Source organism: Theropithecus gelada, chromosome 1 (genome assembly GCF_003255815.1).
Source record: "Theropithecus gelada isolate Dixy chromosome 1, Tgel_1.0, whole genome shotgun sequence".
NCBI lineage: Eukaryota > Metazoa > Chordata > Mammalia > Primates > Cercopithecidae > Theropithecus > Theropithecus gelada.
This window is the reverse complement of record NC_037668.1, coordinates 53,380,177-53,401,098: the sequence shown is the minus strand read 5'-3', so window position 1 is coordinate 53,401,098 and position 20,922 is coordinate 53,380,177. Positions and strand designations below refer to the sequence as shown.

The window sequence follows — 20,922 nt, the reverse complement described above, 5'->3', positions numbered from 1 at the left end:
GATGGGCTCTGCCTGACCCCCACTGCCCCAACCTCCACTGCCCCCAAAATAATCTCCTTCCATCCCTCACACTCAGCTGCAGCCAGCACTGAACTTAATGCCATACTCTGAAACGTTCTTCACAGTCTCTGTACTCCTGGCTACGTTCTTTCCTTATATCGGGTCTCAATGTTAATATTCCTCCCTCTAAGAAGCCTTGCAGACACCGCCCCTTTCCCCCAAGCCTGGCCAGAGGCCCCTTTTCAAGGCTCCCACGCTTGCTGTGTCTCCTCATGAGATCACAGCTCTGTGTTGTCATTATTCACTGGGCTGCATTCTCTGCTAGACTGTGATTCTGTTGAGGCTAGGGGCGGTATCTTGTCCATCGGTGTCGCTAAGAACCAGCAAAAGACAGTAATGTGGGGTGGTTGCGGCCCAGCAGATCACTCGGGTTCCTCCCCTTTCTCGGCCAGGGAGTCTTTTGAGGACAATAGAAAATCACAGGTGTCAACAGGTGCAGGCTGGTAGGGAATGTCCCCTTAATTTGAACGATCAGTCTGTTATTCTTCCAGGAAACAAAGTGTGCAGAAGACACAAAACAAACGCCGACCTCCTCCCACCTCCTTGAGAATAAAGCGAAGCTGGGGCCATCTTTAGGCACGCCTGAGGACTATTTGAGGAGGGTGAGGCGGAGGGTTACGCACGAGACTACAAGTAAAACCCTCCGCTCCAGAGCAGAAATCGCGGCGGCTCCTCTTCAGGCCACCAGGGGGAGGAATCACACCGCATCCCGGGCCTTGGGCGGTTTCGCACGACCACGCGGAGCGGGGAGGTCGCGTAGAACTCTGGGAGTTGTAGTCTTAGGGTTGTAATGCGCAATCTCGCCCACTGCACATCGGGAGTTGTAGTTCTAGGTTGAGGAACGGAAGTGCTTCCAAGTGTCCATGTTGAGCCCTGGAAACTACTACGACCAAAGGGCCACGGGTTCCTGGGCCGTTTCTCATTTCCGTCGAGTTAAACGTCTGGGGCTGCTTCTGAGGAATCAGCTTGACTGGGTAAGTTTGATTGAAGAAAACACCCATATGTTAATTGAGCTCCCTGCAGATTTTCGTATTCTGGCCCGGTTTGGGGCCTCGGCGTCTCTCAGTCGTAGGAATTGCATATTAATCTTCGTCCTTTACGTTTCCTATTTAGACACCTGTAGCCACCCACCCTCTTGACCCTGCTACGGTCGCCTCGCAGTTTTAACGGCCAGCGCCCCTGGAATCCCCACTGAGCTCCTGTCCCAGGACCCAGCCCCCGCAGCCCCACCTTGGACCCCACAGCCCTACCCTAATTCCTCGGCCCTACCCTGACCCTGCAGCCTCACCTCCCTGAACCGTGGGCTTTTTTTTTTTTTCTTCTCTTTTTTTTGAGACAGAGTCTCGCTCTGTCGCCCAGGCTGGAGTGCAGTGGCGCGATCTCCGCTCACTGCAAGCTCCGCCTCTCGGGTTCACACCATTCTCCTGCCTCAGCCTCCCGAGTAGCTGGGACTACAGGCGCCCGCCACTACGCCCGGCTAATTCTTTGTATTTTTAGTAGAAACGGGGTTTCACTGTGTTAGCCAGGATGGTCTCGTTCTCCTGACCTCGTGATCCGCCAGCCTCGACCTCCCAGAGTGCTGGGATTACAGGCGTGAGCCACCGCGCCCGGCCTCCCCGGGCTTCTTTATGCTCCTCCACCCTTTGTGTACTTTACTTTTACTCTCAATTTTCTGTTTTTCACGGCGGCGGAAGAAGGGCCCTCATTCCTTCTTTCCGATCGGCGATTACCCTGGACTCGAAGTAAGCACACCCGGTTCTAGGCCAGCTCTGCCTCCTGCCCTCGGGGACTCAGTTTCTTCCTCTCTAAAACGGAGATGACTGTTGCTCCGTCAGTCTCAGGTGAGGAGTGTTGAGGAGCCAACAAGCTAGTATGTGTGAAGATGCCTTGTAAACTGTAAGACCCTCACTAGAGACAGATTATTTTTATCACAATTATTAATGCTCTGAAACACTCTTATCAGGGCTCTTCTCTAGCTCTGCCACCTTGTTGCTCAAACCCATCCCTCGAGTGCTTGGTGTCTTCATTATCTACCAGCTAGATGATATTTCCTCACTTCCTCCAGAGACCAAAGGTCAGGCCAATGAGCTTTTAGTCTTCAGAGAGCTTTATCTGAAAGGAAGCACCAGAGAAGTGCTTATCTTGGACTGTATCTTGAAATATCCACTGATGAAAGGGTCACACAGCTGGCAGAGCAGCAGTCCTCTGTTACCAGAAACAGGACCCCAGCAGGAGAGGACAGCTGCGACCTAAGCCCCATCCATTCCCTCTGGGCTCTTCTGGGCCTGTTCAGTAGACACTGGCTTTGGTAGGGGTGTCTGAGGCCTGAAAAGGCTGCTGGGAAAGAATCTGTTTTGCCAAAAGGCTTAATCCAGGAAAAATGAGAGACCTTGACTAGGAAAGAGAGACATAGCATTGTTAATTAATTCCTAACATTTTATAAGCACTCAAAATGCACCAGGCCCTAGGCAATATTTTCACTTACGAAGTATCCATTTTACATATAAGGAACTTGAGAGGCCATGCAGTTAAAATAATTATAGTTGCCTCCTATGGTTATAGTACCTTCTATCCATTGAGTGCTTTACATGTATTATTTAATCCTCATCAACAATCTCATGAGCAGTTACTATTTCTCTTTTTTTTTTTTTTTTTTTTTTGAGACGGAGTCTCTCTCTGTCGCCCAGGCTAGAGTGCAGTGGCGTGATCTTGGCTCACTGCAAGCTCCACCTCCCGGGTTCATGCCATTCTCCTGCCTCAGCCTCCCAAGTAGCTGGGACTACAGGCGCCCACCACCACGCCCGGGTAATTTTTTGTATTTTTTTTAGTAGAGACAGGGTTCCACCACGTTAGCCAGGATGGTCTCGATCTCCTGACCTGGTGATCCGCCTGCCTTGGCCTCCCAAAGTGCTGGGATTACAGGTGTGAGCCACTGCACCCAGCCCTTAGTTACTATTTCTTTTTGAGACAGGGCTCGCTCTGTCACCTGGGCTGAAGCGCAGTGGCACAATCTTGGCTTACTGTGGCCTCCAGCTCCCAAGCCCCAGCAATCCTCCTACCTCAGCCTCCTGAGTAACTGGGACTACAGTTGCATGCCACCACATCCAGCTAATTTTTTTCTTTTTTTAATTTTTTGTAGAGACAGGATTTTGCCATGTTGCCCAGGCTGGTCTTGAACTCCTGGGCTTAAGCAGTCCTTCCCACTTGATCTCCCAAAGTGCTGGGATTATAGGCATGAGCCACCGTGTCTGGCCGTAGTTATTATTTCTGTTGTGAGAATAAATTATCAGAAGCTTAGAGTTTGAGGAACTTGTTCAAGATCACATAGCTAATAAGTGACAAGGGTAGAATTCAGAGTCATCAAAACCTATTTCCCCCATTATACCATATAGCCTTATTTTTAGATCAAAAACAAAGATTAAAGAAGACTTGAGATGGGTTTAAATCAAAGCCAAATGAAGGAACATTTGTTGAGTCCCAACTATGTGGGGAAAGCATGCAGATAAACAGTTTGGCCTAGAAAAGCATATAAAATCCAGTCTTTACTCCTGGAGTAGATCTGAAGAGGTGAGGCATAAGTGTGCCAAAAATTAAATAGTATTCATTGGATAAATTAATTATTGAGACCAGCTGTATGCAGGGCACTACATTAAGTCTAGTGATAGGAACATGCTTCTAGGTGGCCAAGTGAAATCGTAGTCGTGAAAATGGTGGACCGGAACACAGTATACACTCAGTAAGCGCCTGCTGCATGCATACATGTCTGAATGAAAGAAAAATTCATCCAGAGACATTTCTAATCAAAGTCCAGACCAGAGGTTCTCAAACTTGGCTGATTAGAAACACCTGGGAAGCTTTTCCAAACGAATTGATCCTCAGAAATAGGGGCCCCAGAATACACATTTTTTAAAGCTTCCCAGGTGATTGTGACAATAGGTTCAGGAACCTAAGATCTAGATTCTCCAGGGACCACTGTTGCAGGCAAGTCACTGATTGAAAACTGCTAGAATAGGTGTTAATCCAAGAGCTGCCCTAAGGTAGCCTAAGATTGGTTACCAGATAACAGATGTGGACAGTGATCAGCGATGAGAGGAGGAAAGGTTGGAAGGACATGGGAAAGCTTCACAGAGGACTAGAGATTTCACTGGGCCTCACTGGATGGAGAGGCTTCTGGACAGGCACCACCATGAACCATTTAGACAGTGAGCAAAAGAAGGTAGAGACACATAGACTGATTTCCTTGGAAAATTCCGTGACTTTTATTAAAAATGACTGGATGCTTTGTGTGAAAGTCTCTTTGGCAAAATTTGCAAGTCAGATTGGATTTTTCCATCTCTCTATCCTATTTGGACATCAGTCAATGTGAGCCTAGGAAACAAAGATTCATTTGCATGTTAGCTTCACTCTGGCCAATTAGCTTCTGTAGTTTTTATTTCTAAACAATTTAGTTGATGATCCTCCCAGAAACTTTCCAGGAGCACAGTGAGTTCTGCTCTCTTCTGTTTTGGCCATTTCCAAGTCCCCTTATCCTGATTCCTGTCCCAAGTGCTGTTCTCTATGCAGGGTGAGACAAAAATCTCTTCCCATAAGAAGCTTAAGGACTATTGTCCTGGTTCTCCAATCTTAAAAGCTGACTGATTGGCTCTTGACTCTCCAGATTCACTCTGGCCAAATCCTAGTGTTTCTACTTTTCACTCAATCAACACGTTTCTTGGATGCTTCCTAAGAGTCAGGTACCACACCAGGTGCTTTGAATGCATTATTTCATTTTATTTCCATAGCAACCCTGTGAGGATAGATAGTGTTCCCATTGTACAGATGGGGAATCAAGCTTAGAATGATCAGATAACTTGCATAAGATAAGAAAGCTAGGCAGGGCTGGCACGGTGGCTCACTCCTGTAATCCCAGTCATTTTGGGAGGCTAAGGCGTAAGGTTTCGCTTGAGCCCAAGAGGTTGAGACCAGCCTGGGCAACATGATGAAACTCCATCTCTACAAATAAATACAAAAATTAGCCGGTCGTGGTGGCAAGTGCCTATAGTCCCAGCCACCCAGGAGGCTGAGGTGGGAGGATCACTTGAGCTGGGAGGGTGAGGCCACAGTGAGCCACGCACTCCAGCCTGGGAGCCGGAGCAAGACCCTGTCTCAAAAAAAAAAAAAAAAAAAAAAAAAAAGTCTGGCAACATGGCGGGCGGAGAAGCTGGAGTGACTCTGGGGCAGCCGCATCTTTCGCGTCAGGATCTCACCACGTTGGATGTTACCAAGTTGACGCCACTTTCACACGAAGTTATCAGCAGACAAGTCACAATTAATATAGGTACAATTGGTCATGTAGCTCATGGGAAATCCACAGTCGTCAAAGCTATTTCTGGAGTTCACACCGTCAGGTTCAAAAATGAACTAGAAAGAAATATTACAATCAAGGTTGGATTGTAATATGCTAATACTAAGATTTATAAACTTGGTGACCCAAGTTGCCCTCGGCCAGGATGTTATAGATCTTGTGGGAGCAGTACACCTGATGAGTTTCCTACAGATATTGCAGGGACAAAAGGGAACTTCAAATCAGTCAGACATGTTTCCTTTGTTGACTGTCCTGGCCACGATGTTTTGATGGCTACTATGCTGAATGGTGCAGCAGTGATGGATGCAGCTTTTCTGTTGATAGCTGGTAATGACTCTTGTCCTCAGCCTCAGACGTCGGAACACCTGGCTGCTATAGAGATCATGAAACTGAAGCATATTTTGATTCTACAAAATAAAATTGATTTGGTAAAAGAAAGTCAGGCTAAAGAATACGAGCAGATCCTTGCATTTGTCTAAGGTACAGTAGCAGAGTTAGCTCCCATTATTCCAATTTTGGCTCAGCTGAAATACAATATTGAAGTTGTTTGTGAGTACATAGTAAAGAAAATTCCAGTATCCCCAAGAGACTTTACTTCAGAGCCCGGGCTTATTGTTATTAAATCTTTTGATGTCGACAAACCTGGCTGTAAAGTTGATGACCTTAACGGAGGTGTAGCTGGTGGTAGTATCCTAAAAGGAGTATTAACAGTGGGCCAGGAGATAGAAGTAAGACCTGGTATTGTTTCCAAAGATAGTGAAGGAAAACTCATGTGTAAACCAATCTTTTCCAAAATTGTATCACTTTTTGCAGAGCATAATGATCTGTAATATGCTGCTCCAGGCGGTCTTACTGGAGTTGGAACAAAAATTGACCCCACTTTGTGCCGGGCTGACAGAATGGTGGGGCAAGTACTTGGTACAGTCAGAGCTTTACCTGAGATATTCACAGAATTGGAAATTTCCTATTTCCTGCTTAGACGGCTTCTAGGTGTATGCACTGAAGGAGACAAGAAAGCAGCAAAGGTTCAAAAGCTGTCTAAGAATGAAGTGCTCATGGTGAACATAGGATCCCTGTTGACAGGAGGGAGAGTTAGTGCTGTCAAGGCCGATTTGGGTAAAATTGTTTTGACCAATCCAGTGTGCACAGAGGTAGGAGAAAAAATTGCCCTTAGCCGAAGAGTTGAGAAACACTGGCGTTTAATTGGTTGGGGTCAGATAAGAGGAGTGACAATCAAGCCAACAGTAGATGATGACTGAAGAATACCGGTTAAATAATACATTTGGATGGAGTTGGAAGTTGGAATTTCTCTTAACAACCAAGGGTTTTATTTTCAAAGCAATATTGGGGAATTGATTTCACAGTTCGTTTCCTTAGTAGGTAACTGTAAAGTTATTCTCTCTTTTTTTTTTTGGTTATGAAAACTTAGGGACTACAATCAGTATAAAAATTGGCATAATGTTGGATTGAATCTACATTTTGGCAGAAGTTAAGCATTCCCACGTAATGTCAAAATTATACATAATGCAGTTTTGGTTTTTTTGTTTATTTTGTTTTGTTTTTGAGTCTGGCTCTGTCACCCAGGCTGGAGTGCAGTGGCGTGATCTGCAACCTCCGCCTCCCGGGTTCAAGTGATTCTCCTGCCTCAGCCTCCCGAGTAGCTGAGATTACAGGTGTGCGCCACCACACCTAGCTAATTTTTGTATTATTAGTAGAGACAGGGTTTTGGCATGTTGGCCAGGCCAGTCTCTTCTGACCTCAGGGTGATCAGCCCACCTCGGCCTCACAAAGTGCTGGGATTACAGGCGTGAGCCACCTTGCCCAGCCCACATCATACAGTTTGAAATAAAACTTAGCCACAACCGCAGCCTTTGCTGTAGCACACACATATATCACTGAACCTGCTTGAAATAAAGTTTTTTTTCTGTTTCATGATTTGTCTTTGAGTACCTCCAGGCTGAAGGACTGTTGTACCAGTAAAAACTTAAAGGCACAAATTCTCCTTGAAGACCTTCTCCCTTTTCTTTGGCCCCATATTTTATGTTGCCTGAAATCCAATAGTCTTCCTCCATTGGAAAATACTGTTATACCAAATAATTCTAGATGAGTAACAAAGATCTTTCTAGGCCTTCATTTTATGTTTTTTCTTAACTGTTAAGATTGTGGCATAGATTATAATATTACTAATTTTGGGATGTTTCGAAAGGTCAAGAAGTAAAAGATGTTAGAAAGCAAAAAAAAAAAAAAAAAAAAAAAAAAAAGCTAGGCACCAAACGAGCTGGGCCTCCAATGTGGTTCTTTCAGATTATCTCTCATGAACATGACCTCATTTCCAGAGAAACAGAAATGCTAAAGAGAAACAACTTTTTAGCTTAGCACTTGAGGTACTGCTCCTCCCCAAATCTGGTCACAACTTTCTCTTCTCACCTTGCATTGTTTCTCACACAAGCTTCCTTCTTACCGTGCTTTTGCTCGCTCTCTCCTGCTTGAAAGAGCCTTTCCCATCTTCCCCTGCTCTCTACTTCCAAGCTAAAGGAGCACTGTTTCTTCTCAGAACTCCTGTGGTCTTTTATCTGCCTCTCTTTTATGACAGTTGAACTTGCAGCTGGTTCATTGTCATGTGAGTGACATGTGTCTTGTGGCCCCAGCAGTAGGTCTTCCATGTGTAGACCTCAACAACAAGCGATGGGGAAAGGTCAGGGTCTGAGGCTAAGCAGAACTCATCCCCCTTCACTCTGGCTGAACAACCCACTGACATCAGGAGCTTAGTTTCTCTTTCAAAAGATTTGGGTTTGTTTTTTAAATTTGCTAAAGAGAAACAAAAAGAAGACGCTATCTGTAGTGGAAAGAAAATAATTTCTTATCTTTCAAAGTTAAATAGAATGATGTTAGGATTATTAAGACCAGACAAGTGGCAGCTGACAACCAGGAGACTGTGTGTTGTTACCATCGTTCTGCTTGTGACTCTGAGCAGCTCACTTAATCTCTCTGGACCTTGGTGTCTTCCCTGGTAAAGCACGTGTATGTACTGAGAGAAGGGGGAAGACAACTGTGGGGAGGATTGACAGAAATGCTCTCTTAGGTCTCTTCTTACCCAGACATGCTTTGACTGGAACTCCCAAATCTCTCCCAGAGCATCTTAAAAGAAGCAGAATAATTTAATCATGAACATGTGGACCCCAGATGCAGTGTGTATCCATTTAGATGCTTTTGGTTGCAACCAAAAGAAATCTAACTTCAGTTGGTTTAAACAAGAAAGGGAACTTACTGACATTTAACTAGAAAGTCTAGGAGTGGGTCAGGTTTCAGGTATGGTCTAATCTGTGGATTCTTAATGTCTTCACAAATGGGCCTCTATTTCTCTGTGATTCTCTCGGTTTTGCCATCCACCATGGGTATCTTCATCCTGTGCTTCAAGGCCACTTGACAGGTGACATCTGCACATCACACTAGTTCAAAACAAGGAAGAACTTCTCTCCCCTCAACCATCAAATCAAAGTCCCAAGCTTTACTCCTATTGGACCAGCATAATGCCATATGCCCACTCTTCATCCAAATACCGACCAGAGAATAAGAAGGACTGATTGGCTCCAGTTAATTAAGGCTCAACTCTAGAGGTTAAGAGGGGTCAGCCCCACCCAAATCACAAGGCATGGGATACTGGGAAGTTTGATGTTCTCATGTTACAACCACATTACCCATGATCGAATTCTGGCTCTGCTTGCCGTATGTTATTGGGTAAATTGCCTTTGTCAAGCATCCACTTCCTCATCTGTAAAATGAGATAATAATATGTATCTCAGAGGACTGTTGAAAGAATTAAATAAAATAATATATGAAAAGCACTAAACATAGTTCCTGGCACAGAGTAAGTGTGACGGTGATGATGGTGTTGGAGATGATGAAATTGAAGAGGGTGAGGGGAGCACTGGCCCCAGTTTAGGAAGCAGATGAGCCGTAGGAATGTTATCTAGTCAGGAACGTGCACGCCCGTCGTGCTGAAAGCTTGTTTGATCTACTGCCCACATCATACTTTTCCCTACCTCTGCTCTTTTTCCTCTTAGGTTTTTTTCTGTATGTACTTTCTTCCTCCTCCCCTGCCTCTCAACTTCCTCATCTTTAAAGGCCCAGCATAAGTGCCACCCTATATTCAGTAGTTTAAAGCTGGGTGTGGTGGCTCCTACCTGCAATCCCAGCTACTTGGGAGGCCTAGGCAGGAGGATTGTGTGAGCCTGGGAGTTTGAGACCAGCCTGGACAACATAGCAAGACCCTGTCTCTCAAAAAAATAAACAGTTTTAAGAAAAAGCTTAGTTCAGTGACTGCATATGTATAACCGAATCCCCCACTGAGCAGGATCAGTAATGGTTAAGAACTTAGCTTCCCGATTAGGCAGAGATGGGTTTGCCATTGGGTAACTTGGGAAGGTTATTCAACCTCTTTATGCCTTAGTTTCCTCATCTGTAAAACAGGGTCTTTTTGTTTGTTTGTTTTTTGGGACAGGGTCTCACTCTGTCACCCAAACTGGAGTGCAGTGGCACGATTTCAGCTCACTGCAACCTCTGCCTCCCATCTTCAAGGATTCTCCTGCCTCAGCTTCCTGAGTAGCTGGGACTATAGGTGCCTGCCACTGCACCCGGCTAATTTTTGTATTTTTAGTAGAGATGGGGTTTCACCATGTTGGCCAGGTTGGTCTTCAACTCCTGACCTCAGGTGATCTGCCCACCTCAGCCTCCCAAAGTGCTGGGATTACAGGCGTAAGCCACCATGCCCGGCCAAAACAGGGTCTTAATAGTACCTACTTCAGGCCGGGCGCGGTGACTCACGCCTGTAACCCCAGCACTTTGGGAGGCCGAGGTGGGTAGATCATGAGGTCAGGAGATGGAGACCATCCTGGCCAACATGCCGAAACCCCGTCTCTACTAAAAATAAAAAAGAAAATTAGCTGGGCGTGGTGGCACATGCCTGTAATCCCAGCCACTCAGGAGACTGAGGCAGGAGAATCACTTGAACCAGGGAGTCGGAGGTTTCAGCAAGCAAAGATCATGCCACTGCCCTCCAGCCTAGCAACAGAGCGAAACTCTGTCTCAAAAAAAAAAAAAAAAAAAAAAAAAAAGTACCTACCTCAGAGAGTTGTTGAGACAATGAAATGATGTAATGTATATAATGTCTATAAAGAGGTCAGTACAGTGCTAACTGTAAATAATGGATCTTAGTGGTTACTAATAGCCTCAGGAGAGCAAGGTCTGTGTGACAGTCTCTGCAGCAGTTACTGCTGTGCTGCGCACATAGTAGCTGCTGGATAAACATTTGTTAATGGGCTGTGAGGAGTATGGATGGCTCTCTTTCCTCTTCACAGCCATCTCATCACCTAGCAAAATAAATAAAGAACAACCCCCAATCTTGGCAAAGGCAATGTAGCAAAGTAGTAGGTGCAAGATTCAGTGAGTGACGGCAGGGAGGATGAGGTGCTAAGGAGGGGCGGACAGGGTAGCAGATAACACATATCAGCAACAGGAAGCCAAGAGGAAGCCAGCAAGCGGCTGTTCTATGTTCCCCATCCAGCCAGCAAGTTCAGCTCCGGCAAGTCATTTGATTCACCCGGTGATGAAATGGGGGTCAGCCAGTCTGTGGGCTTTCCACCTGTCACAGGACCCCACCTCGTAGGCTGTGGGGATGTGATGGAGGGTCAGAATCTCCAGGTAAGTGTCCCCAGCTCCCTTCCGTTTGCACTGCTTCTGCCGGCACCGTGACTTACTGATCACAAGTCTGATCCTGCACTCCCACGGTGGGGAAGCTGAATCAGAGCGGGTCTGGATTTGGTTATCAAGCCCCCAGCTCTGTCTTCCCTGAGCTTTTTCTTCCTCTTTCCAAACATTAGAAACATCCCAATATACAGAGATAATGTGTTCGTTTTCCACCTAGAGGAAAGGGGGGACTCTAGCTTTAGAGGAAGCTCGCAGATCCTCTCACCTTTCTTGAGGGCAGATGCCTGATCTTGGAAGGGTTTTAATCATATCAGAATCAGAGTGTGTGAGAGAAAGAGCCATGGGCGTGTGCCTTTGGCCTTGGACTCCCTGACCTGGGTAGGGGGACAGCTTCCTTTTTTCCTCTCCTGCTTTGACTTCTGGACTGGTCCTTTATCAGGTCCTAGGACTTTTTAATTAATTAACTTATATATATGTATATATAGTAGAGACGAGGTCTTGCTGTGTTGCCCAGGCTGATGTCTAACTCCTGGCCTCAAGCGACCCTCCTACCTCGGCTTCCCAAAGTGCTGGGATTACAGGCGTGAGCCACTGTGCCTGACTTAGTTCCTAGGTCTTTCTCTGCTAGCCCTTGGACTTCCTGTGTCCCTTGAGAGGCACACACTTCCTAGTAACCCCTCACCTACTCCCATGTAAAATGAGTGTGCTGTTGCTTCCCAAGGGCCGTCCTAGCAGAGTGGCCTGGATGAGCTACCAAGGCCACCCTGTTCAGCACAAGAACTAATCTCTAACTCCTGGGGCTCCTCCAGGCTTAGGCTCAGTGCCAGATTTAAATCTTTCATTGTCCCAAACACTCAAATATTTTTGGTGCCCCCTCCCACAATGTAATTCAAAATACAGTTGGCTATTTGAAATAACGTAAGCTTTACATGTATTCTAAAAATCAAATTGCTTCTTTCCAGACTTCTGAATGTAAAATTCAGGTATGCTAATTGAAACTTAAGGTTCCCTGTTTTGCTGGTGCCCCAAACGCCTGCTGAGTGTGGCTGTTGGGAAATCTAGCCTGGACTCCTTGCTCCGAGCAGCTGCTCTCTTCTTTCCTACAGGGGAGCTTCTTTCGACTCTTCTACCCCTGCCAAAAGGCCGAGGAGACCATGGAGCAGCCCCTGTGGATTCCCCGCTATGAGTACTGTACTGGCCTGGCCGAGTACCTGCAGTTCAATAAGCGCTGGGGGGGCTTGCTGTTCAACCTGGCTGTGGGTAAGGGCTGGCCTGACCTCTGCATGCTTTCCCAGTTGCTTGGTTTTGTTCCTGGGAGATCCCCAGGTGGACACAGTACCTTATAGGCTACAGTGTCCAGACTTTTGTAAGGGGCATCCATTAGCCAGTGTGGTGTGGAGAATTGGGAGAGAATTACATATGAAAGAGCTTTGGTGATTGAGTTAGACTTTCCTGGATTCAAATCCAGACTTTACAATTTACTAGCCGTGGGGTTTGGGTAAGTTACTGAACCTGTCTAAATACCTGCCTTTGGGGGTTTGTAGTACGGGATGTACGTAAAGCCTCTAGTGCAGTGCTTGGGACATAGAATGTGTTCTATAAATGGCACCGATTCCTCATGTATCAATTCCTACTCTGTGCCAGCTATTGTGTGTATCAAAGAAAGGTTCTTAACTATCAAGGAGCATACAGTCTCCTGCAGTTTTCCCTCCGGTCACCCCTCTTCTGAGTAGGGTAACACTGAGTCATCCACTTCCCCCAAAGGCCCCACACCTAGGAATTCCACCCAGTGCCTTGGCATCTCAGCAGTTTACCCCAGAATTCAGTACTGCCACTTTGGACTTAGCTTCCCGTTTTCTTTCTTTCTTTCTTTTTTTTTTTTTTTTGTGAGATTGAATCTTGCTCTTGTCACCCAGGCTGGAGTGCAATGGCACGATCTCAGCTCACTGCAACCTCCGCCTCCCAGGTTCAAGTGATTCTCCTGCCTCAGCCTCCCAAGTAGCTGGGATTATAGGAGCCCGCCACCACGCCCAGCTAATTTTTGTATTTTTAGTAGAGACAGGATTTCGCTTGGCCAGGCTGGTCTCGATCTCTTGCCCTTGTGATCCACCCACCTTGGCCTCCCAAAGTGCTGGGAATATAGGCATGAGCCACCGTGCCTGGCTTAGTTTCCCATTTTCTATTGTGTTCACTCTTCCTATGGAAGAAAGGGAGAAAAAAATAGGTGATTGACTGACCTGAGCTGCTCAGGGGCCAATGGTGATTGTCCAGAGGGGAGAAACACATGTCCCCACTCATACCTGTACTCAGGTTGCCCTTGGGATAACAGCTTTGGGGCAGCCAGATATGCTATAGCCCATGTCTCTGCTAGGATCTTGTCGCCTGCCTGTTAGCTGGAATGGCCCCTTTAAGACAAAGGACTCTGGATACCCCTTGATCATCTTCTCCCATGGCCTAGGAGCCTTCAGGTAAGAACTTCTTTCCCCCAGACCGTGTCATACTCCTTGCCTGGTGACAGCTGCTGAGTCTTAGCTTATTTTCAAAGGGCAAAAAAAAAGACATTTCCATCTGCTAGCTGTCTTCTCTCCCATCTGCTTTGTCCCATAGCATTGGGTTCACCTTCTCCGGAAGGCCTTTTTCAAGTCCTTTTCACCTTGTGGAGCCTTTCAGCAGCCTTCATATGCTTCACTTCTCATGGTCCAGTATTTATATAAATATACACTTTTAGCTTTCCTCCTATATAATAGCCCAGAAATGCTAGAAGGAGCATGAGCTTTGTGATCAGAGCATCTTTTATTTATTTTATTTTTATTTTTTCAGACAGAGTCTCACTCTGTTGCCCAGGCTGGAGTGTAGTGGCGTGATCACAGCTCACTGCAGCCTCAACCTCCTGGGCTCAAGCAATGCTCCTGCCTCAGCCACCAAGTAGCTGGCATGTACTACCATGCCTGGCTATTTTTAATTTTTTTTTTTTTTTGCAGAGACGAGGTCTCACTGTGTTGCCCATGCTGATCTCGAATTCCTGAGCTCAAGTCATCCTCCCGCCCCAGCCTCCCAAAAGTGCTGAGATTATAGGCGTGAGCCATTGTGCCCCACCAAGAGTAATTTATTTAACATGAGAGTCCACTCTGTGTGTGGCACTGGCGTAGTAGCGAATAAGACAGACTTGCTCCCTGCACTTGTGGAGCCAGCAGCCTAACTTGCAAATCTCAGCCACATCCTTTGTGCGCTATGTGAGCCTGGGAAGGTTGTATAATTTACAATTATAATTGTAAGGTTGTATAATTCTCTGAACTTAGATTCCGTCATCTGTCAAAGACAAATGCCGCTCCCACGGGGCGGTTTGTGAGGATTCAGTTCGATTGACACCTACTAGGTTCCCATCCTTGTCGGTTCTCCTCTCACTTTCTCTACATGGAGGGATATGATGGTGGTGAACTGTAGGATCTCTTTTACCAGACCTGGGGAAACTTTGGCCTAAGTTTCATTATTCATTTAGAATTCTTCCCATGAATTCTGATTTCTGCAACTTGGTATATTATATAGTTTAATAACTGTAGTACATGTGTTCCTATTTAAGCTTTTGAATTTTCTCTCTGTCTGTTCATCCATCAACATATATGTCTAGTTTAGGTCCCAGAATGTTGCACATCTCAAAGGCATCTGTTTTTGCCTCCTAGCCCCCAAACCATTGTCCACACTGTAGCCACGGAGATTTTTTTTTTTTTTTTTTTCCCCTGAGACGGAGTCTCACTCAGTCGCCTCAGTTGCTGAGGTAGGAGCATTGCTTGAGCCATTGATCACGCCCAGTCGTGCAGTGGCATGATCTCTGCTCACTGCAACCTCAGCCTTCTGGGTTCAAGCGATTCTCCTGCCTCAGCCTCTGAGTAACTGGGATTATAGGCACCCACCACCATGCCCGGCTAATTTTTGTAGAGACGGGGCTTCACCATGTTAGCCAGACTAGTCTTAAACTCGTGACCTCAGGCAATCCATCTGCCTCAGCCTCCCAAAGTTCTAGGATTAAAGGCATGAGCCACCATGCCCGGCAGGGAGATCTATTTTTTTTTTTTTTTTTTTTTTTGAGACAGGGTCTCGCTCTGTCGCCCAGGCTGGAGTGCAGTAGTGTGATCTCAGCTCACTGCAAGCTCCACCTCCCAGGTTCACGCCATTCTCCTGCCTCAACCTCCCGAGTAGCTGGGACTACAGGCGCCTGCCACCATGCCCAGCTAGTTTTTTGTATTTTTAGTAGAGACGAGGTTTCACTGTGTTAGCCAGGATGGTTTCGATCTCCCGACCTCGTGATCCGCCTGCCTCGGCCTCCCAAAGTTCTGGGATTACAGGCGTGAGCCACCGTGCCTGGCAGGGAGATCTATTTTAAAACGAAATATGATCTTGTCATTCTAGCACTCAAAGCAGTGCCCAGCATATAATAGGTACTCAATAAATATTTGTTGAGTGAATGAATGAATGTGTCTTCCCACTTAAAAGTTTTTGGCTGGGCATGGTGGCCCATGCCTGTAATCCCAGCACTTTGAGAGGCCGAGGCAGGTGGATCACCTGAGGTTGGGAGTTCAAGACTAACCTGACCAATGTGGTGAAACCCTGTCTCTACTAAAAATACAAAAAATTAGCCGGGTGTGGTGGCACACACCTGTAATCCCAGCTACTTGGGAGGCTGAGGCAGGAGAATTGCTTGAACTTGGGAGATGGAGGTTGCAGTGAGCCGAGATTGTGCCATTGCACTCCAGCCTGGGCAACAAGATCAAAACTCCATCTCAAAAAAAAAAAAAAAGAAAAAAAGAAAAAAAATTAATAGCTCTTTGAACTTAATTCAGTTCTTTTCATGGTCTTACCTCGATGTAGGTCCAAGACAAAGTTTCTAGGCCTGTTCCTTGCTATTTGTCCCACTGTAGCTCTCCAGACAAAATGGCCGCCTTTCACTTACTGAAAGGCACTGCATTATTTCCTGCCTCGCTGTCTTCATCTGTGCTGTGCTTTGTGGCTGATCTTTTTGCCTGGACTATTCACTCTTCTGCTCTTCTCTTCCTCTTCCCCCTTTCCGTCTTTTCCTGCTAATTCCAGATTACCTTTAAGATCTTAGTTTGGATGTCATTGTCCTAGGAACACCCATCCTGACACCTATATTATATTAGGTTAATTTTTCCAGAATGTGCTTTCTTTTTTTGTTGTTGTTTTTTTTTTTTGTTTTTTTTTTTTGTTTTTTTTTTGAGACGGAGTCTCGCTTTGCCGCCCAGGCTGGAGTGCAGTGGCCGGATCTCAGCTCACTGCAAGCTCCGCCTCCCGGGTTCACGCCATTCTCCTGCCTCAGCCTCCCAAGTAGCTGGGACTACAGGCGCCCGCCACCTCGCTCGGCTAGTTTTCTGTATTTTTTAGTAGAGACGGGGTTTCACCGTGTCAGCCAGGATGGTCTCGATCTCCTGACCTCGTGATCCGCCCGTCTCGGCCTCCCAAAGTGCTGGGATTACAGGCTTGAGCCACCGCGCCCGGCCCAGAATGTGCTTTCATAAGACAATCTATACTTCTCAGCATTTAACATAATTGCAATGAATTAATTACTTGTGTAATTATTCTTTAATGCCTGTCTTCTTCACTAGATTGTAAGCCCTCTGAAGGCAGAGACCACATCTATCCTCTATTGCTCCGGCTTCTAGGACGGTGCCTGGAAAGTAGTTGTTTACCCATAAGTATTTATTGAATGAATACAAGGGCTGTACTGTGCTAGGTTCTCATTCATTCAGCAGACATCTGTGGAGCACCTGCTCTGTGCCAGCCCGTTGGCATGAGAGGAAGGTGGGACATACCAAGATTAACAAATCGAGGAAATTGCATCTGCTAGAAGAGCAGGAACAAAGACTCCCATAACTGTAGCCCATGGCAGAAAGTGGAGAGTAAACATGGAGATGAGGTTAGAAAGGCAAGTAGGTGGTTTTTTTTTTTTTTTTTTTTTTGAGACGGAGTCTCGCTCTGTCGCCCAGGCTGGAGTGCAGTGGCCGGATCTCAGCTCACTGCAAGCTCCGCCTCCCGGGTTCACGCCATTCTCCTGCCTCAGCCTCCCNGCTCTCCTCCCACTGTGGCCACCCAAAGTGCTGGAGTTATAGATGTGAGCCATGGCACCCAGTCAGAACCATAGCTCTTGACAGCTCTGACCTTGTGTGTGTTCAGCTTTGTCACCTATGAGAATAGGACTGTGTTTGAGTTGATCCCTCAGTCCCCTACCCTGGTGCCAAACTGCAGTTTGAAAAATCCTGGAGAGGGATTCCAGGCCTGGGGAGAAGTAACAAAATGGGAAGTTCCCACCAGAAATGCATTGTTTGATTGGGGGTGGGAAGGCCATCCTCAAAAGGCAGGGTTAACGGGAGAAGGAAGTGGGGTAAGTGCTTGGGAGACAAAAACAATAGATGTCTGATGTAAATGGTCAGTGGAATCCAGTACTGGATTGCTAATAACAGCACTCTTAATTCCTTTTGTTTTTAAAATGCTTTCATGTACATCATCTCGTTGGATCCTTCTGACAGCCCTGTGGTTAGGTAGGTAGAGTCGGAACAACAGGGCTGAGTCTGTTATGCTGTTGGGCAGTGCTTATGTGAGTTACAAGGTAGCTGAGCCTTTCTCAGGATGTGGCGCCCAAGATGCTTGGTGAGGCATGGGTGGGCAGACTATCTGTGCATTCTTCCTTGGCTCTGTATGTGAGGGAGATTCTCGCTGGACAGTTGCAGAGTGTTCCAGTCCCACTGGGACTGTCTTTGTTGCAGGTGCATCAACGGGTAAGCGAGTGTTTACGGGTATTGAAGATCCTGCAAGAGGTCACTGCTGGGCAGACTGTCTTCAACATCTTGCCTGGTGGCTTGGATCTGATGACTTTGAAGGTATGAAAGCAATTGATATGACCTAGAGCCCAGTATTCAGGGCTTTCTCGGTTACAAGTAACAGAAACCTAACTAACTGGTATAAACCAAAAGAGAATTCATTGGCTCATATAACTACCAAGAAGACCAAAGGCCAACTTTAGGCCAGTGTAGTTAGACCCAGGGTCTCAGATATTATCATCAAAGCCCTGGTACTCTTCTCTCCCCTCTCCTGGCTCGGTTTCTCTGTGTATATGTGGTTTTCTCACCAGACTGTCTCCTTTAGGCAAGAAAGGTGGTTGCTAGCAGTTCAAGCCTGCACATCAACTTACAGCTCCAGGTTTTTTGCTTTTTTTTTTTTTGAGACAAAGTCTCGCTCTTGTCCCCAGGCTGGAGTGCAATGGCGCAATCTTGGCTTACTGCAACCTCCGCCTCCTGAGTTCAAGCGATTCTCCTGCCTCAGCCTCCCGAGTCACTGGGATTACAGGCGCCTACCACTACACCTGGATAATTTTTGTGTTTTTACTAGAGACAGAGTTTCACCATGTTGGCCAGGCTGGTTTCGAACTCCTAACCTCAGGTGATCTGCCCATCTCGACCTCCCAAAGTGCTGGGATTACAGGCGTGAGCCACCACACCCGGCCTCAGCTCCAGGTTTAAAAAGAAAAGAGACTGTCTTAGTTTCCACTAATCTGGGAAAGCTGTGACCCTATGTGGGTCTTATGCCCCTCTGGGCTAGTCCCTGTGTCAGAGGGAGAGGGTATTCCGATTGGCCTGCCTAGGTTACATTCCCACTTCTGGGTCAGATGATTGAACGCCCACAAGGCCAGATGGATGGTGGGAAGAAGATTCAGGCTACTGAGCAGCAAACATCCTGTGTCCACTGCAGGCTCAGTCCTTCCTTTGAGGGAATCCCAAGAACCCTCCCAGGAGGGTATAAAACCATCCTGGCCATGAAATTTGGTGCTTATGAAGATACATTCTTTATGCCCCACCCCCACCCAATCTTTTTTTGTCCATAATTTCAAAAGTCATTCAGGCTCTATTCAGAGAACCAAGAAATTTCACAAAAGCATGAAGAAAAATGAAAAACCTTTTTCAATATTTTGATATTTTTCCTTCCAGTTATTTTTACATGTATTAATATGTGTATATATATTTTTTACACAATTATGTTATCATTTAATACAAGCTGTTTTGTGGCCTTATTTTCATTTAGCAAGACAGTATGAGTATCTTCTTATGCCAATTAATATTTTTCTATGGCATGATTTAAAAAAAATTTTTTTAGAGACAAGATCTTGCTATCTGCCCAGGCTGGACTCAAACTCTTAGGCTTAAGCAATCCTCCTGTATAGCTTGACTTTTATTATTTATTTTTATTTATTTATTTATTTTTGAGACAGGGCCTCACTCTGTCACCGAGGCTGGAGTACAGTGGTGTGATCACCAGTCACTGTAGCTATCACAGTCTCCCAAGTAGCTGGGACTGCAGGCGCCCGCCACCACGCCCAGCTAATTTTTTGTGTTTTGTAGAGATGGGGTTTCACCATGTTTCCCAGGCTGGTCTCAAACTCCTGGGCCCAGGCAATCCACCTGCCTCGGCCTCACAAAGTGTTGGGATTACAGGTGTGAGCCACTGCACCCAACTGCATGATTTTTAATAGCCATGTCATATTGTATTGTGTGAATAAGAATGGTGTGTGTGTGTGTGTATATATGTATATAAAAAATACGGCCAGGTGTGGTGGCTCACACCTGTAACCCCAGCATTTTGGGAGGCCGAGGTGGGCAGATCACAAGGGCAAGAGATTGAGACCATCCTGGCCAACATGGTGAAACCCCATCTCTACTAAAAATACAAAAATTAGCTGGGCATATAGTCCTGGCTACTCAGGAGGCTGAGGCAGGAGAATCACTTGAACCCATGGGTCGGAGGTTGCAGTGAGCTGAAATTGCACCATTGCACTCCAACCTGATGACAGAGCGCGACTGTCTGAAAAAAAAAATGCTGGCCGGGCGCGGTGGCTCAAGCCTGTAATCCCAGCACTTTGGGAGGCCGAGACAGGTGGATCACAAGGTCAGGAGATCGAGACCATCCTGGCTAACACAGTGAAACCCCGTCTCTACTAAAAAATACAAAAAAACTAGCTGGGCGAGGTGGCGGGCACCTGTAGTCCCAGCTACTCGGGAGGCTGAGGCAGGAGAATGGCGTGAACCCGGGAGGCGGAGCTTGCAGTGAGCTGAGATCGCGCCACTGCACTCCAGCCTGGGCGACGGCACGAGACTCCGTCTCAAAAAAAAAAAAAAAAAAAAAAAAAACTTATATATTTACAATTATTGCTTTATGAGACTTGCTATTTTAAGAGCTCCTCCCACAAACTTATGCAGTAAGCATTCGTACCTCTTTACCTAGAAAGAAACCAAGGATCAAAAAGGCTAAGAACCCAAGAGTACCCAGCTAAGTAAGTGGTAGAGTCAAACATGAAATTGGGGCTTTTTGATTCTACAGCCTATGCTGTGTGCCCCAAACCTTCTTCAGAATGTATATTTTAAAGGTTTTGGTAATATCCTCCAGGAAGAAGCAATCTGCCTGCATGCCCAGTAGGTAAGACAGACCCTGGAATCTAGAGTGCTTTACCAACTACAGTGTTCATGTCATCAACCTGCATGAGAGTCAGAGGTGCCCTGGACACTGAGGTCCGGGCCTGCATGCCTGTGAGCCTGAGAAAGGCACTGGGAAGCCAGGCTCACGCCTGTAATCCCAACAGTTTGGGAGGCTGAGTTGGGTGGATCACTTGAGCCCAGGAGTTCAATACCAGCCTGGTCAACATGGCGAAACCCCATCTCTACTAAAAATACAAAATTCAGGCCGGGCGTGGTGGCTCACGCCTATAATCCCAGCACTTTGGGACGCTGAGGCAGCCTGACCACCTGAGGTCA

At 46.4% G+C, this 20,922-nt stretch overlaps 1 protein-coding gene and 1 pseudogene across 1 annotated transcript in view; both read left to right on the top strand.

The window, feature by feature from the left end:
• The first annotated feature begins 889 nt into the window (after positions 1-889).
• Positions 890-20,922, top strand: part of PAFAH2 (platelet activating factor acetylhydrolase 2) — a 38,488-nt gene continuing 18,455 nt past the window's right edge. The window contains exons 1-6 of the mRNA XM_025385553.1: positions 890-1,034; positions 10,968-11,104; positions 12,217-12,370; positions 13,482-13,578; positions 17,297-17,408; positions 17,887-18,000. Coding sequence (XP_025241338.1) covers positions 11,015-11,104; positions 12,217-12,370; positions 13,482-13,578; positions 17,297-17,408; positions 17,887-18,000 — 567 coding nt within the window. The 5' untranslated portion in view covers positions 890-1,034; positions 10,968-11,014. The remainder of the gene's footprint in view (positions 1,035-10,967; positions 11,105-12,216; positions 12,371-13,481; positions 13,579-17,296; positions 17,409-17,886; positions 18,001-20,922) is intronic.
• LOC112612056 lies at positions 5,245-6,663 on the top strand (annotated as a pseudogene).